Source organism: Aethalodelphis obliquidens, unplaced genomic scaffold (genome assembly GCF_003676395.1).
Source record: "Aethalodelphis obliquidens isolate GAN/ISIS:26980383/991018 unplaced genomic scaffold, ASM367639v1 scaffold69, whole genome shotgun sequence".
Classification (NCBI taxonomy): Eukaryota; Metazoa; Chordata; class Mammalia; order Artiodactyla; family Delphinidae; genus Aethalodelphis; species Aethalodelphis obliquidens.
In genome coordinates this window covers 514738-532296 of record NW_020838013.1, presented here as the reverse complement: position 1 = coordinate 532296, position 17559 = coordinate 514738, and the positions used below count along the sequence as shown (strand labels likewise).

The following is a 17559-nucleotide window of genomic DNA, read 5'->3' as shown; positions in this document are numbered from 1 at the left end:
CAAACCCTCCCCTTCTTCCTTGTGAGGCCCGACTCACATTCTTGCTGTGGTCCTGGCTGGGCTCCTCAGGGGCCAGCTCGCCAATCAGCAGGGGCTTCATGAACTTGCGCACGAAATCAAGGTTGCGATGGAAGGCCAGGAAGACATCCTGGGGAGCAGGGGACAGGTGGTGAGTGGGAGACCCCGACCTCGGCCAGTGCCTCCGCCCCAGACAAGACGGGGCTCGCCAGCAGAAGCTCTGTCCCACTAGGACATCAGGACACCAAACGGGGCTGCAACCATCCGACCCCAAATGCTCTCTCAGCCTCATTCCGGCAGGTCCCTAAGTGCCCAATTCCAGTGGAGGTGTCACTTCGGGCTGTGCCCTGATGAGGGGCCGCTGAACTCGCCATGGGTGTTTACAAAACCGCAGAGACGTGCGGCCTGCCGCTGCGCGAGTCATGAAAACGCGCCCCTGCAGAGCTACACGGCGCGGGCACCGGGTGGGGCACAGCCGGGAACCCGATTCTCCTCCAGCTGCTCCTGCGGCGTGGGCTGCCCGGTTTCCAGCGAACTGCACCACCCACCACGTGGTGCACACGCCTATCAACAGAAAGAACAAGTCTGGAGCCTACCGCAAGCATGCAAAATGTGCTCAGCTCATGTTAAACCAGAAACAAATGCAGAATTCCGTAAAACGCATTTCTGGAGGGGTGGGGGCAGCATTTTCATACTTTGAAAAGGTATGAAAATAATTGTGTAGATTATGAAAACTTTTTTATGTAGAACTCTAAACTGTTATGTGTTAAGGTGGTGGCATTATGCCTTGTTTTCTCTTAGTTTTTCCAAACTTTCTCTAACATTGCTGTTATTGCTTTTAAAAATTTTTTTAAATTAAGATTGTGCCTTTTAATCTTTTTTTCCAATTATAAAGTAATGTGCATAGTTTTGGCAAATTTAGAAAATGTACAGAAGAATAAAGAGGAAAATAAATACCACCCAGAGAGTGACCACCATTGCTAATATTTCAGGATTTTGTTTTCCAGTTTTTTTCTATACATGCTATGTAAATTAGATAAAACAAATACAGCATCTCCACTAGAGATGTGCTGACCATAGACCACCCCGCCCCCCACCGCATGGGATACAATATGATGTCGCAGTGATAAACAATGTTCACCTAGCATCACACCAAGCTTCAAGGTGAAACTCACATAATATTGTACGTCAACTATATCTCAATTTAAAAAAGTTTTTTAAAAACAAGTCTTGAGACTTTGCTAGGAGAGAGGAACAAGTTGCATGATACCACGAGAAGCAATCAGAAAAATCAATGTAGTGGGGAAAAAGAAGTGAGGGTGCGTGTGTGTGTGTGTGTGTGTGTGTGTGTGTGTGTGTTGGGGGAGGGGTCCTAGATTAAAAGAGACAGAAAAATATATAACAAAAGGTTATAAAAACTGCAGTGTTTGATTTGAAAGGTTCCCATTGGAGGGCGGGAAACCCAGCAGTTACCCAAGACATTTTGGTATTGAATGAGAGATTTTGGATATGGACAGGATATCTGATCATATTAAAGAATCACTATTGGGACTTCCCTGGTGGCGCAGTGGTTAAGAATCTGCCTGCCAATGCAGGGGACACGGTTCGAGCCCTGGTCCAGGAAGACCCCATATGCCACGCAGCAACTAAGCCCGTGCGCCACAACTACTGAGCCTGTGCTCTAGAGCCCGCGAGCCACAACTGCCGAAGTCCCGCAGTGAGAAGCCCGTACACCGCAACGAAGAGTAGCCCCCGCTCGCCGCAACTGGAGAAAGCCCACGCACAGCAAGGAAGACCCAACGCAGCCAAAAATAAATAAGTAAATAAAATTTCAAAATAAATAAGTTAAAAAAAAGAATCACTATTAATTTTCTTAAATGTAACTAAGGTATTGTGATTATGTTAGAGAATGTCCCTATTCTTAGGAGAAGATGGTGAGGTGGCATAATGATGCAATTTATTTTCATATGATTTGGCGAAAGACAGTGCATATATGCATAAAGAGGAATATAAATGTGGCAAAACGTTGGGATTAGTGAATCTTGGTTGAGGATATACAGGTGTTCGATTCTTTCAACGTTTCTGTATGTTTGGAAAATTTCAAAATTTTTTTAAAAAAGAGGAAGGAAGATGCTGACAACTCATGAAAATGTGCTCAGGGCTTCCCTGGTGGCGCAGTGGTTAAGAATCCGCCTGCTAATGCAGGGGACACAGGTTCGAGCCCTAGTCCGGGAAGATCCCACATGCCGCGGAGCAACTAAGCCCGTGGGCCACACCTACTGAGCCTGCGCTCTAGAGCCCACGAGCCACAACTACTGAGCCCGCACGCCACAACTACTGAAGTCCACGTGCCTAGAGCCCATGCTCTGCAACAAGAGAAGCCACCGCAATGAGAAGCCCGCGCACCGCAACAAAGAATAGGCCCCACTCGCCGCAACTAGAGGAAGCCCGTGGGCAGCAACGAAGACCCAAGGCAGCCAAAAATAAAATAAAGTAAATAAATTTATTTTTTTAAATGTGCTCAGCCTCCCCTCCCCCCACCCCACCCCCCTGCCAAAGTATCTCACAATTGCCCTGGCACCAAGCCTTTTGCCTGGTCTTTGTTCTGTTTGTGTCTAGAACAGACTCACAAAGCAACGCTTTGTGCAGAGGAAAACTGGGCCCAGAGTCTTTTAAAAATGTCTGCACCCGCCTCACTGAACAGAAAGGGATGGTAGCAGAGGATCAGAGCAAGTGTATCTTCAGAGGAGAGACGGGCTGCTATCCCAGGGGTCCTGAGCAGGCAGCGAGGAGCCTGTGGTCCACGCTGGGCCAGCTGCCACCCAGCCCCCCAGCCTCCGTCTCCTCTGCAAGGGAGGACCCTCCCAGCTCCAGTGTTTAAAGGCCCTGGGAAAGGGCCTACCAGGAGCTTCCAAAGTCAGGGCTCAGGCATTGGTGGTAGGGCAGTGAGCACAGCTGCCTTCCAAAGTCAGAGCCGTAAAAGGCCCTTTCCTTGGCCCACCTCACAAGACACCACGGCTTTTGAGAAACGAAGGGGGACGTTCTTGGTAAGGCAGTTTCCTGAGGAACGACGGCTGATAATAAATAACGAAACAATCTCTACTCTTCACAGGGAGACAGACAGCCTGCAAGCGCATCACCTCTCCTCCGGCACCCGCTGCCCCCCACCAGGTCCAGGTCTCACCTCCAAGCCTCTGCCTGGGCTGAGGAACCTGGTGGAGCAGACTCCTGTCCTGACTGAGGCCATCCCTGGGTCAGTTCCAGAGAGCTCTTGGGTGGCGTCATCTCCCTGAGGCCAAGGGAGAGGAAGGGTCACGTGCCAGGTGGGGAGCCAGGAAAGTTGTCTCTGTTACCTCCCTGATGCCTCAAAGCCCCACTTTACAGTTGAAAGCACTGGAGCCCAGGAAGCTGACACCCAAGTGGCAGAGTCAGGGTCAAATCCAGGTTCACTCGATCCAGGGACCGCAACCCCACAAGCCTCACGCAGGTTTAGAAAGTCGAGCGCTGTTCAATTATCTCATTATCCATGTTAGATCCAGCAGCTTTCTGAGCAGACCTGGTGGAAACCACGCTTGAACCCACCAAGCTGGTTTCTACACCGGGGCCTCTGGCTCTTCCTTCTGCCTGGCGCCCTGCTCCCTCAGCGTCCCGGGGCTGGCTCGTCCCAACCTACCGCCCTATCTGAAAGAGCCACCCTCCAGCCTCACGCTTTCTGGGACATCACCCTGTTTTAACAGTTATCAAAACCACAAGCTCTATTATATGCTCACTTCTTTATTGCCTGTTTCCGCAACTAGAATATAAGCTCCACTAAAGGGCCAAGCCTGTCTCGTTTGTTGCAATAACCCCAGTGCCAACAATGATGCCTAAGAGAGGCTCACAAGACCCCACAGCTGTGCACCCTCTCAGCCCAGGAAATTTTCCACTCTTCGGTCATTTTGCACAACCCGGCTTGTGCTTCTGCAACATCTTCACCTGCTCAGTGGCTGAGATTACACAGGTCAGCCACTGAGCTATGGGCTTTGTGTACGTAACCCAAGAATCTTTACCAAACTCTGTGAGGCGGGTCCTATTTTAGAGGTGAGAAAGGAGGCTGACGGAGGTTAAGCTACTTGCCCACGGGTCACACTCCAGGTCCGCCTAACTCTAGACTTTTCTGCTGTTCATACAAAGGCCTCGATCAAAATGAGCTTCCTCCTCCTGAGAGTTGATCACTTTTTGTGTCTCCCCCTTGCAAGTGTCACAGATGTGCCTCACAAACTTGTAGCGGGTTCCCAAAAGTTAAAGTGTCTGGCTGGCACAAGGCAGGACACGGCCAATCCAAACGTTGACTTTGGAACAAGAATTGGAAGCAGGCTCTATCCTCGTCCGACAGGGAGATTGGAGGCAAAGACATTCCAGGAAGAAGACCGGGGACACAAGTAAAGGGGAGGGAGTGGCCAACAGTTCCAGCGGGGGCAGATCCACCCCCAGGAGGGTAGGTGTGCCTGTTGGGTGCTGGGGAGGTCAGGCTGAGGATGGAGGGACAGAACACCCAAATTCTCAAATGCAAGACCTTCACCAGTTCCTGCTTCTGCCATCGCCCGGCTCCCATGCCAGCCCCTTCTGCATGAAGACAGCCTCCCTGCCTGGCTCCCAGGCGCTGAACAGAACTCACAGCTCCTCCTGCACTGAGCATCAGGCGTCACGTCTCGTTTCTGGCTGTGTCCACCTTCTCTGCAGAGCAAGGCGAATCTCTAATCCAGCTTCTCACATCTGGGCACACGGCCAGGGACTGGGGAAGCGAAGGAGAAGCAAACTCAGGGCAGACAATGCTGCCGGCAGCAGCCCTGGGAACCAAGACTGTGGAGCACGGGGTTAGGGAGGGAGAAGCAGAGGAGGGACCCTACGTTCTCAGCTGGAAATAGGGATGCTAGCTTCCTTTCCATGGCGGAGAGATGTGGGCAGGATGTCCCCTCCAAGGGAAAGAAGCGATGGGGGGGGTGGGGGGGTGGGGGGCGGGGTAGTGCTCTGTGGCCAAAGGACCCTTGGCGAGAGCGTCCCTGCTGATGCCATGCACAGGCAGCCTGGGCATGAAGGGATTACAGCAAAGGAAACACACCTCGATAAGATGCCAAAGATACCAGGGATGCTGGGCTCGGTATGGGGTCTTCTGGGGGCTGCAAGGAGTCGACTGCTCCTACCAAGATCTAGCTGAGGGGGTGGGGCTGCCCTCCAGGCACAACCACAGGAGGGATTTCAGGTAAACGCCTTTTACCTTTGGCGAAAAGGAGGTCACCAAGGTTCCTCTGCTTCACCCTTGTTCTTTTCCTGTTTACTGAACCCCCTACTGTGCGTGCTGGGAACATGCACACAAGTGCTCAGGAGGCTAAGGGTTCCAGGGTAATGTCCCCTCACACCTGCAGAGAGAATGATCTCATCTACAGCCAATTTGAGCCTGATAATAACCTTCCCATCTCCTAGACCTGGAAAGTGAAGTTCAGGGTTAAGTGCCTTGCCTAGAATTCCTAAAGCTGGGACTCGAACCCAGGTCCTCTGCCTCTCAATACCTTGACCCTCCTGCCCTAAGGAGGCCAGAGATTCATTCCATTTTCAACAGTAAAACTCCATTGCATTTCCCAAGAACGGCATCGGAGCAAGTTCAAAGATGGAATGAATCCTGATCTCTTCTCGCCCTCCCTGGGTTCCAAGGGGCGACTGACGCAGACAGGGCAAAAAAAGTCACCGAGACGAGGGGGGCAGAGGTGGGGAAGCTGGTGCCTAGAGGCAGAGGGTCCAGATTCAAGTCCCAGTTTGAAAGGAGAGAAGCAAATCCAGCAGATGCACTCACTACCTGTGAGTTATTCATCTTTGTGCCCAGGGCCAGCTCGGAACCACAGAGACACTGGAATAAATGTGTGATGAGTCTTTGTTAGAGATGAAAAGTTCTGGGGAACTTTTTTAACTTTTATAACTCTGTATATAACTGAATCGCTTTGCTATACACTTGAAACTAACACAACATTGTAAATTAACTATACTTCAATTGAAAAACAGAAAAAAAAGTTCTGCCCTGAAAGAGGAGAGACACCCCTGGGACCCAGGCGAGGGCTCCCTTTGCCCACAGCAAGGCAAAGACCAGGGAAGTGCTGGAGGAACAGAGGGGAAGAAACCCAAGGTGTAAATAGGAAGGAAGGAGGAGAGGAGGAGGGAAGGGAAGGGGGGCTGGGAGGTCTCTGTGTTGGTAGATCCTGAGTTGAGGTCTGAGTGCTGCGAAGACAGCAAGGTGTTTAAACCCAAGGGAGCTCCTCCCTACAGGGCTGATCGCAGCACTAAATGAGGTGATCCGTACAATGTGCTTTGTGAGCTGTAAAAATTTAGCTTCATTTTTTATTCTTGCAGAGAGAAGGACCACATGACGATTGGCCTTACCCCTCACTAAGCCACCCTTCTAGGGAGGAGGCCGTCCTGACTTCTGAGGTCTTCTCTTCTTCAGTAACAGGAAAATCCCCTATGGAGGCCCCAGATTATCGGGCTTCCTTGACTGTCAGCCTCTGGTGAGGATACCACTGCATCAGGATTGGCTCGTAACAGTGCATTCAAGTGCTCCCTGGAATCTAACCTCTATCTGCAGATCAGTCCTTCCCACACTTCACAGGACCATAAATACTCACTCCCCCAGATCTGAAGAAGTCCATGCCCCGAGGGCGAAACCACCTGCTCAACAGCCCAAAAATAAAGAGACAGAGTCTCTCCATGCCTAGCCTGTTCCTGCCCCTCTCAAGTCCCCTGCCCAGAGACCCCACACTTCCTGTGGCCTTTTTCCAACCTGGTCCCAGAAAATAGAGAAAGAGGGAGAGGGAGGGAGAGGGAGAGAGAGAGAGAAAATATCCAGTTGCTCCGTCCACCATTATTCAACTAGATTAGTGCATTTCATGCCCCAAAGTTTTATCTCGGAAGGCAGTAAGCTCTGGGCATAGGGATTGTCTTCATATCTTGCTACACCAAATAGAGCTGGCATGGATTTTAAAAATTTTCCTCCAAATTCCTCTTTGTTTACTTTACATTCTAGCTGTTACATAATCCTCACTCTTACCGCTCACTCATCTGATAATGTAATACAGAAGAACCTTTTGCATTCTATTACAAGTTAATCACTAAAGGGATGTTGTCTATAAGCTTAAATTATACATAATGGCCTATCTCTGGGAACCCTGCTTCTCAGGTAGTGAACATTAAGCTACAATACCTTTGTTGAGCTCACAGGAAACATCCTGACCAGGCCCCCCTATGACTACAGGGAGGAAGAAATGAACACATACATCCCCTCCAGAGGCTGACGGGAACCAGGAAATGTTTCATTTGACACCCTCCCCTTTTAGTATAAAAGGAGCCTGAATTCTAAGTCAGGCAAGATGGCTCCTTGGGCATGAGCCCACCATCTTCCCAGTTTGCTGGCTTTCCGAATAAAGTCGTTATTCCTTTGCCCCAGCAACTCGTCTCTCGCTTATTGGCCCGTCGTGCGATGAGCCATATGAGGTTAGACTCGGTAACAGTAAAACTCCATTGCATTTATCTAGTGCTTAGTTTAGGAAATGCCTTGCCGCAAAAGAAAGTATATTTATTTCACACTACGGAATAAACAGACCAATCCACTGGATTTGACTTTTCCTTCTAGGAAACATTTCGGTGAAGGCTCAACCAGGACAGGAACCTTCAGAATTCACCTATGAAAGATCTCAAACCAGGAGTCAGGTCTTTACTTGGGAATCACTCTTACCCCACCTCCTCACAGGGCTGTGGGAAGGTCCCAGTGAGATAATATAGTGATGGTGCTTGAAAATCTTATACCCACCTAAGTTACAATCGGTATCCCAGCCCCAAGGGCTCAAGGCGAGTTCACAAGCAGGTAAAACGGGATCGGGCCCAAAGCTGTAGGCGCTGTTGCTGACCCTCTGCTCGCCAAAGCAGCGAGCCAAGCAACAGCTTACACTATAGCTGCCTGCTCTGCCCCCCAACACTTGACTCTGTCTGTCCCAATTAGATAGAAGAGGTAGGGAGATCTAGAGTTCCACCAACTGACGGCCCCATACAGCTTGCCCAGCAAAAGCCCAAACAGGTCAGCATGCCAGACCTCCAGGTGGAATGAGCTATGTCAAGCTGATCTCTCCCTAGTCACCCTTCCCAAATTCTCCATGCCACCAGACCTGCTCTGCTTCCAGCTCACTGCCACCAAGAGTGGCCCCTTCCTTCCCTCCCGGCCTCTGTTCTTCGAGTCCATGGGGTGGGGATGGGGGGAGCAGATCCAGCTGCACCCGAAGAATAAGCAAGGATTTGGGGCTGGGGGGTAGGGGGCGTGGTGGGGTGCTGTGTCATCGCAGAGCTGCAGGTTTGGTGCGCAAAGGTGAGGGTAAGATGGACAGCCCCGGCTCCAGGAAGATCCCAGAGTCCCACTACCTTTCCGAGGGCAAGATGAGGGAGGGCACTCCTGGCCGGATTTGGGAACAGAGGACCACTGAGTTGAAGTCCCAGAGTAACCTCGAATGCAGCTGGACCTGTTGCCAAGCTAGCCTAGTGCTGCTAAATCGTCCCGTCTCAAGGCCCCTCTCCACCTGGGCTTTGCAAACTCCAGCCCTTTTTCTTTCCACCAATTCCCACCCGGGGCCCCCAAGAAGGCCGGCCCTTGCCGGGGTGGGGGGGGGCGGGGGTCCTGGTAGTCTCTGAGAGCGTGGGAACAGGAGCTACCAGGGGGTGTCTCCGCGGCAGCCATTGCGGACCTTCTGAGACTGGAATTCCAGCAGGAGCGAGCCCTGGCCGGGGACGAGCTTTCCTTCCCCGCCCCCTAGTCTGGCTGGCGAGTGGGGGACGCGCGCGGAGTCCCACACCTGGCTCCTCTCCCGCTCCTCTCCGCGGGGCCCAGGGGCGGCCATCTTCCACGCTGGGGGCGTCAAGGCTCCAGGGCCCCGGCGCCCTCTCTGGGGAGTCCCAGGCTCCGGCTGAACTCTGAGGAAGGAACGGACGCAAGGATCCCAGTGCGCGCGGTAGATCCTGCATGGTTCTCCACCGCTCGAATATGCCTCTTGGGCTCCAAAATCCGACCCCCACAGCACGTTGGCCCAGCTGTCCCAGAGGACGAGGATTCGGGGCGGGGGATGAGCGCAGTAGACTCTTTCCTTCCCTCCAGGACGCCCCAAGCTCCACTCAGCGCTGGAGGTCTTGTTTGGCGCCCTGGGACCCATGACTCCTGATTCCCTCCTGCAGCAGAGAAAGGTGGCGGGAGAGGCCCCAGACCCTTACCGTAGCATCTTCCCCTGCGTAGTGCCCGATGACCCGGTGGCCCCCCGGGTGCCGGTGTGACCATTCGGTGATGTTGTAGACCTTGCGGTCGATGACGAGCCACTGGTCCGTGCGCAGGTTGTGCTTCTGAATCTCCTCCCAGCGGAAGGCAGGCATCGGCGCCTCGCGCTCGGTGGCCCCCTCGCCCTGGTTCCCCCCTTTCCCCATGCTGCCTGCCGACAGGGTTGCCCCGCGCACTGCGGTGTGTGCGGCCCGGGGCCTCCTCGCTTTCGGCTTTTGTCTTCTCCTACTCCTCCCCCCACCGCGCCCCCTCCCCCAGCCGCCTCGCCTTCGCTCCGGAGTATCCTTGCCTTCCCTCCAGGCTTCCCAGTGCCCCCAAGCGGTCCCCTCCTTCCGCCCCTCCCTCCGCCCGCCGGCCCGCAGTGGACTTTTGCCTCCTGTAAAAACTCCTCGGTAGCTCAGGGCCTCGAAGCCTCCTCTTCCCGCCCCGCTGGCTCCCCCCGTCCGGGGCTTCGCATCCTCCCGCGTTCCCCTCCGCCTGGGTTTCCACAGTGATCAGCAGAGCGCCTGCACCAATCCGGGCGCGTCGCCCCGCCTGCCATTGGCCCAGGAGGATCTTTCGAAGGCCAGCGGGCTGGAACAGCGGTCCCCGGCTCCCCCGCCTGCCCCCCCACGCGGAGTCGAGAGGGGCCTGGAGGTCGGTTACGTGTCCGAACTCCTCCCTCCCCCGCTCGAGCTGGGGGGTTGGAGGGGGGGACCCAAGGATATCCCAGGGTAGCTTGGCGGGCGAGCTGGGGCGGCGGCTGAGTTCCGCGCTTTCCGGGCGCTTGCGCGCACACCCACGGCCCGCGCTCGCGGGTTTGCACCTGATGCCGGCACGTAGAGGACCCAGCCGCTCCGCGCGCTCTGCGGTGGGGACCGGCCCAGGGCCCGGCTGGCGGGCGCGCAGGCGGCGCCGAGCCGCCGGGCTGGCGAGTTCCACTCTGGGACTGGCCTGGTTAGGTGACGCCCTCCCCTAACCCGCTGGAATCCGGACTCCGGTATATCCACATTGTCCGTGCTGTCCACATTGGCGCCCTTCTGCAGCCTCCCTGGGGGAAGAAGCCGGCCTCCGGCTGGCCCAAGGCCTGTAATCAGTGGATCTTAGAAAAGAATTGTGGAACCTCTGATGTACTTTCCTGTGTTAGGCGCCATGGTGGAGGGAAGCGGGGGTGGGGGTGGGGGGGGGCATGGGAGTGGGGACTCCAGGACTTGGTTCTTTCCCTGAACTCAGGAATCTCACAGCCGATTTGGGAGAGGTACCATGGAAACAATACAGGACCTCATAGGATTAATTGTTCAGTGATGTTATAAATAACAAGAAATAAAAATGGGGGTATCAAAAGTGTTGTGGTCCGTGCGCGGGCTGGAAGAAGAATTTCGAGACACGAAGTATTTTAGAAAAGAGTGAGTTTATTGAGAACAAAGAGCAGAGTTAGGGGCGCTGCAAATACCGCGGGCGACTTCCTGATAGACCGGGGCGAGCCGACCCCCTTTGTGGGCTAGTAGCCAACTTTTATAGCCTCAAGACAAAGAAAATTCCTGCTGGCAGGATGGCATTAGGTGATTGGTCAGGATGCTACAAGGTTACTACATGGCGATTATTTTTGCCTAATATGGAATGGGGGAGGGGGGCTGTCTGGTTTAGATTAGGAGCGCGCATGGCAACAGTTGCTATGGGGGCTCCGTTAATTCCTGAGTTTTTGTCCTGTGTCCTCGATGTAGGGTGTCCTTGAGGTTGGGCTCCACACTTCCCAGGGAGGAAGAATGGCATGGAAGCCTCACTGGTTGCACGGGACAAAACGCAAATTGGCTCAGAAAAAAGGAGGAGTTTGTTGTCTCGCTAAACTCAAGGAGGGACTTCCCTGGTGGCGCAGTGGTTAAGAATCCACCTGCCAATGCAGGGGACACGGGTTCGAGCCTTGGTCCGGGAGGATCCCATATGTGGCAGAGCAACTAAGCCCGTGCAGCACAACTACCGAGCCTGCACTCTACAGCCCACGAGCCACAACTATCGAGCCCACTTGCCCCAACTACTGAAGCCTGCGTGCCTAGAGCCCATGCTCCGCAACAGGAGAAGACACCACGATGAGAAGACCGCGCACCGCAACAAAGAGTAGCGCCCACTCGCCACAACTAGAGAAAGCCTGCTCACAGCTACGAAGACCCGACGCAGCCAAAACTATAAATAAATAAATAAATTTATTTTTAAAAATCAATAAGTTCAAGGAAAGGTGGGACAATCTGAACACAGGAAGGTGGGGATGGAGGGGCTCAGGAACCAGCAGATGCAGGAACTTGAAGGCTGCCAGGTCTCTCCCTCCTCTGTTCCTCCTTGATGTCACCTCTTTCTCTCTCCTTGCAAACGAGGGTCTGGTGGAGAGACAGCTGAAAACTACTGAGTCTTAGGTCTTACGGCTGGCTGCGTTGGAAGGTAGGCCTACTAATCTCTCGAGGTATAAACTCAGACACAGAAGGAAGAACTCTGACTGGCACGCCCTTCTTGGATCAAGTACCCACGCCTGGATGAGTCAACTATGGCCTGGAGATTAATCTCAAAGAGTCCACATGCTGGAGTGGGGAAAGTGTCAAGGTATGAGCGCAGCTTGGAGAAGAATTTCCAGACATAAAGCAGAACGTAAAGAAGATAGAATTTATTAGAGGAAAGGGTCGCTGCCAGAACAGTGGCCCGAATTCCTAGTAGTCTGGGAGAGTCGAGCCCGCACATGTGTTATTGATCAGTGTTTATAGCCAGAAAACAAAGGAATGGTCCAAGGTGAAAATTTCATTTACTGATTGATCGAGGCACGCCTACCTTCCTTCTGTACAGTGGGAGTAGGACAGGGCATATGCCTTTCCTTCCTTATTTGGGACAGGTCCCATTGCCCAGGTGGGCATCACCCAGGTGGGCGCAGGGATTTCAAAACCATCTCAACATGGTGGGGAGGGCGATTAAGAGTCCAGTAACTTTTTCAGGCAGGGTCATCCTTTGTCCTTGAAGCACCATTGTCCTTGGAGCACCACACTCCCCCTTCTCTTTATGTGTAGGGCCAATTCCTTGGCCTTATTGAATACCCTACTCATATCTACCTAACTGCCTAATTCCCTCTCAGGCATTCAGGAAGCCCTTTTGGGAGGAGAAGGGGCGATGAACTCTCTCTGGCCGCTTCCTGCTGAGTGAGGGCGTCGTGGGGCCCTGGGATCCCTCGCCTGCTCTCTGTCAGGGTGCATCTAGGGAGGAGTGTGGGCCCCATGGAAAGAGATGTTGGCTTGTTCAAGGGTACGAGTGTTGACTGTCCAGTATTCTTTTTTTCTTTTTAATTTATTTATTTATTTATTTTTGGCTGCATTGAGTCTTCATTGCTGTGTGCGGGCTTCTCATTGTGGTGGCTTCTCTTGTCGCAGAGCACGGGCTCTAGGCACGCGGGCTTCAGTAGGTGTGGCACATGGGCCCAGTAGTTGTGGCTCGCGGGCTGTAGAGCGCAGGCTCAGTAGTTGTGGTGCACAGGCTTAGTTGCTCCATGGCATGTGGGATCTTCCCGGACCAGGGATTGAACACGAGTCCCCTGCATTGGCAGGCAGATTCTTAACCACTGGGCCACCAGCAAAGCCCTGTCTGGTATTCTTGTTGTATCACCATTTGGAGGTTTATTTGTTGTATTCTGGAAGAGACAAACTTAACAAGAAGGTTAAAAATACATGGCCCAGAGATTGGGCTGCACCTTGCCTGGATGGTTGACCAAAAAACAGCAATCCTCCTTTAATGTTGCACAAGTCCCTCCCTGATAAGCCTTTAGGAGGTCCAGAGCTCTTTTATTTTGTAAAACTACTCCTGCAGAGAAATTATTTGTCTTGTAGCATGTTAATTTGAGCTGCGAGGTTGGCAGTCTGTTGTGTAAGTTCAAGAGAGAGCTGTAGGGATGAAAATAGGGTTTAAGAGTCCGGCTAAGCCTGTTCCCATCCCTGTTAGGAGGATCGAGGAAGAGCGAGTGGGACCAGAGAAGGAGGTCGGGGCCGAATAAGTAGCCGCTGTGTCACTTCGAAAGGTTATAGTAGCCCCTGCCCCATCCAGGGTTACCTGGGGCTCCTCCGGTCTTCTGGGGAACATAGGGGCCTGTAGACTGAGGCTTGGGCACCTTCAGTCATCCGCATCCAGGAGCCCCAGATCTTGAGCGTAATCCCGTTCTCACTCCTGGTAGTCAACTACCACCAACAGGGGCCATTGGCCTTGACCTCAGCCAGGGGGCTGGGACCCGAGATACCCCAGGTGTTGGGTGGTTGTGGTGTTGGCCTACCAGCTTGAGGGCGGCAGGGACAACTCCTCTTCCAGTAGCCCTTTTGATGACAGTAAGGGCACGGGGTGTCGGGTGGTGGGGTGCGGCCGTTCTTCACTGTGCGCCCCCGCTGACCGCACGGGTCGCAGGTCAGCTGTGGTTTCTGCGACGGGAGATGGGCTGCCTTGAGTTCGTGCTGTGGGAGGGACTGAGTAATGACAAGAGCCGTATATTGAGCAGGTCGTGTTAATTTTTCCTCCTCTCTTTCTCGTCTATTCCTAGAAGCCTCCTCCCTATTCGTGAAGACCTTAAAGCCCCGTCAATGGGATGGAAAATGGGGTCTGTGGCCCTGGCTCTAGTTTCCATAATTTCTGTCTTATGCTTGGCGATGCCTGGCTTATAAAGTGAACAGCCTGAACTTCAGGAGTCTCAGGGTCTAGGCTGGTGTATTTCCTCATAGCCTCTGCCAATCGAGCCTGAAAAAGGGCCGCCTTCTCCAAGGGTTCCTGGGTAACTTCTCCGAGTTTCTCATAGTTGTCCTGTTTGATGACTGGCCTTTTCATACCTTCAGTAGATATGTAGTCATGAAGTTTCTCCTAGTGAGCCCTCCTGCTGGCCCATTTTCATTTGCCTGGTATCTCCATCCTGGGCCTGCCCGTGGGACTGTCTCTTCCCCAGCTCGGTTCTCATTAGGATCTCGGGCGTGTGCCTCACCTGCCCAGGCCTGAGCCAAGGCCCCGATCCCGGCCTTGTCTTCGTGATGCAGCAGGTAGTTAGGACACAGGAATATCTGGCCAGGTTAAATCAAAGGCTATAGTTAGGGCCTGGAATTCCCTGATGAAGGTGGAGGGGTCCTGGCTAAGGGGCCCAGTTTCCCTTGAATATGAGAGATCAGACATGGGGAAGGGGACATGAACCCTGATAGTACCTTGGTCTCCATTAGCGACCTCTCGTAGGGGAACCATGTTGGGACTCGATTCAGAGCGTTGGGCTGCTCGTGACCGAGTGTGGGGAGGGGAGGGAAAGTCTGCTTGCGGGTAGAGAGGTGGGGGTTGGAGAGCAGCAGGTTGGGGAAGAGGCTGGTGAGATGGGGGACAAGAAGGCTCATCCAAGGGCTTCCCTGATGGCGCAGTGGTTGGGAGTCCGCCTGCCGATGCAGGGGACACGGGTTCGTGCCCCGGTCCGGGAGGATCCCACATGCTGCTGAGCCTGCACGTCCGGAGCCTGTGCTCCGCAACGGGAGAGGCCGCAACAGTGAGAGGCCTGCGTACCGCAAAAAAAAAAAATTTGGTTACTGATTGGTCGAGGCACATATACCTTCCTTCGTAAGGGTGGGAGTGGGACAGGCCTTATGCCTTTCCTTATTTGGGACAGGCCCTTTTGCCCAGGTGGGCGTTGCGCAGGTGGGCTCAGGGATTTTGTAAGCAGAGCAACATTATGGGGAGGCCGATTAAGAGTCCAGTAGGGGGTGTAATGGTGAAAGTTCTTCAGACAGGCTTGTCCTTGTCCTTGAAGCACCATTGTCCTTGGAGCACCACGGAAAGGAGCCACTTTCAGAGGAGGAGAATGTTGCTACCAGAAGAAGAGAGCATGCTAGGCAGAAAACCAGAATCTGAAGGCAGAAACGATATGGGCTTTGGAGTCAAGACCAGCTTGGGTATGTGTCCTGGTGCTGCAACTGCTATAGCTGGACTCTGACAGTTTACTCTGTCTTTCGAAGCCTCAGTTTTTTGCATCAATGATACCTACCCCATGGGGTTGTTTTAAGCATTAGCAATAATATGCTCAGCATATATATCAGGGACTTGGGCCCTGACGGTTACTGTTCACTGTTTGCTTAGGTCCAGCACTTTGGACATTTCTGCCACACCAACCTACTTGTGCATCAAGCCTCAGAATATTAGGTTTGGAAGACGTCATTTAGTCATTCCAAGTACTGGTCCACAAACTGGTTCCAGACAGCATAGAGTTTTCAGCAGTTAGTTGAAAAACTAGAAAAATAAAGGAAAATGTAGAGTGTTTCATAAAACTAAGGGTATTCAATTAAAGTGACTACCTTTTAAAAAATTCTGTCCTAATTTTCTGTACTAAAATGTTTTTCAATAATGAAATGGTAACAGTAGATGGTGGAGTTTTGAAAATATGTTTATTTCACAAAATGAAAAGTGGACAACTCTACACTCATTTCCATATTTAATTTACTTCTTCATGAAAAATTCAAAAGCACGAGAACCGCTGATCTTGCCCAACTCTTTATTTTCAAGCAGAAAATAAAGCCCTGGAGCGTTCACATAACTTGCTCATATCCCAGATTTAGAAAGTGGATACTTTCAGACACCACCTCGCATTTTGACTCAGCGTGGGATTACCTCTGACAGTTGGTTTTTGATTTTTAAGGTCTCTTTCATTAATTTTTTTAATACACTTATTCTTTTTTTTTTTAACAAAAACACCTTTATTTTTGTCTTCAAAGAACAAACTGTTCTTCTTTTTCCAACATTATCATGATGAATACATTTATTCTTTACGGTAGTTTGTGGTTCACGGCAAAATTGAGTAGGAAGGTCAGAGAGTTCCCATATACCCGCTATATGTCCACACACACACAGCCTCCCCCATTATCAACATCCCCTACCAGCGGTACATTTGTTACAACTGATTACCAATATTGACACATCATTACCCAAAGTCCATTGTTTACATCAGGGTTTACTCTTTGTGTTATACATTCTATGGGCTTTGACACATGTATCTGCCATAACAGTATCGTACAAGATAGTTTCACTGCCCTAAATATCCTCTATGCTCTACCTATTCACCCCTCCCTCCCCTCTGTCCCCTGGCCTTTTACTGTCTCCATAATTTTGCCTTTTCCAGAATGTCATATAATTGGAATCATACAGTATACTGTGCACTGAATATCTGTGTCTCCCTCAAGTTCATCTGTTGAGATCTAATCCCCAATGTTATATGTATGGAGATGAGGCCTTTGGGAGGTGATTAGGTCATGAGGGTGGAGCCCTCATAAATGGGAAGCGTGTCCTATACAAGAAGTCCTCGACCCTTCCACCATGCGGAGTTAAAGCAAAAAGACAGCCATCTAGGAAGTGAACCCTCTCGCCAGACACCCAATCTGCCAGCACCTTGATCTTGGACTTCCTAGCCTCCAGAGCTGTAAGAAATAAATTTCTGTTGTTTACAAGCTACCCAGTCTATGACATTTCTGTTATAGTAGCCCAGATAGACTAAGATACGTCTGCCACCTCACATAGTTCTTTTTGTGTGTATATATGGTGAGAACTTTTAAGATCTACTCCCTTAGCAGTTTTCAAACATACAGTACGGTATGGTTAACTGTAGTCACCATGTTGCTGTATGTTAGATCCCCAGAACTTATTCATCTTATAACTGGAAATGTGTGCCCTCTGACCACCATCACTCTTTCTTCTCCATCTCTCTGGCTACCACAATTCTACTCTCTGTTTCTGAGTTTGGTTTTCTTAGATTCCACATATAATTGAGATCATACAGTATTGGTCTTCCTCTGACTGACTTATTTCACGTAGCGTAATGCCCTCAAATTCCATCCATATCACAAATGGCAGGATTTCCTTCTTTCTTATGGACAAATAATATTACATCGTGTATATATACCATAAGACACAAAACCATAAAACTATAAGATAACCTGGGAGAACATTTAGATGATCTTGAGTTTGGCAATGGCTTTTTATGTACCACACCAAAACCATGACCCATGAAAGAGATAACTGATAAGCTGGACTTCATTAAAATTAAAAACTTATGCTCCGTGAAAGACACTGTCAAGAGAATGAGAACACAAGCCACAGACTGGGAGAAAATATTTGCAAAAGACATAGCTGATACAGGACTGTTATCTAAAATACAGAGAACTCTCAAAACTCAAAAAATAAGAAAACAAATGGGAGAA

General features: G+C 51.4%; 1 protein-coding gene across 3 annotated transcripts in view; it reads right to left on the bottom strand.

Moving 5' to 3' along the window:
* Window positions 1-17559, bottom strand: part of FADS2 (fatty acid desaturase 2) — a 64066-nt gene that overhangs the window by 25452 nt on the left and 21055 nt on the right. Inside the window, exons 1-2 of one of the 3 annotated variants that reach the window (XM_027089821.1) lie at window positions 9295-9862; window positions 38-148 (exon numbers count right to left, since the gene is read on the bottom strand). In XM_027089821.1, coding sequence (XP_026945622.1) covers window positions 38-148; window positions 9295-9501 — 318 coding nt within the window. In that variant the 5' untranslated portion in view covers window positions 9502-9862. Of the gene's footprint in view, window positions 1-37; window positions 149-9294; window positions 9863-17559 lie in introns of those variants that run through there. The other 2 variants (XM_027089820.1, XM_027089822.1) reach the window with 2 other exon arrangements.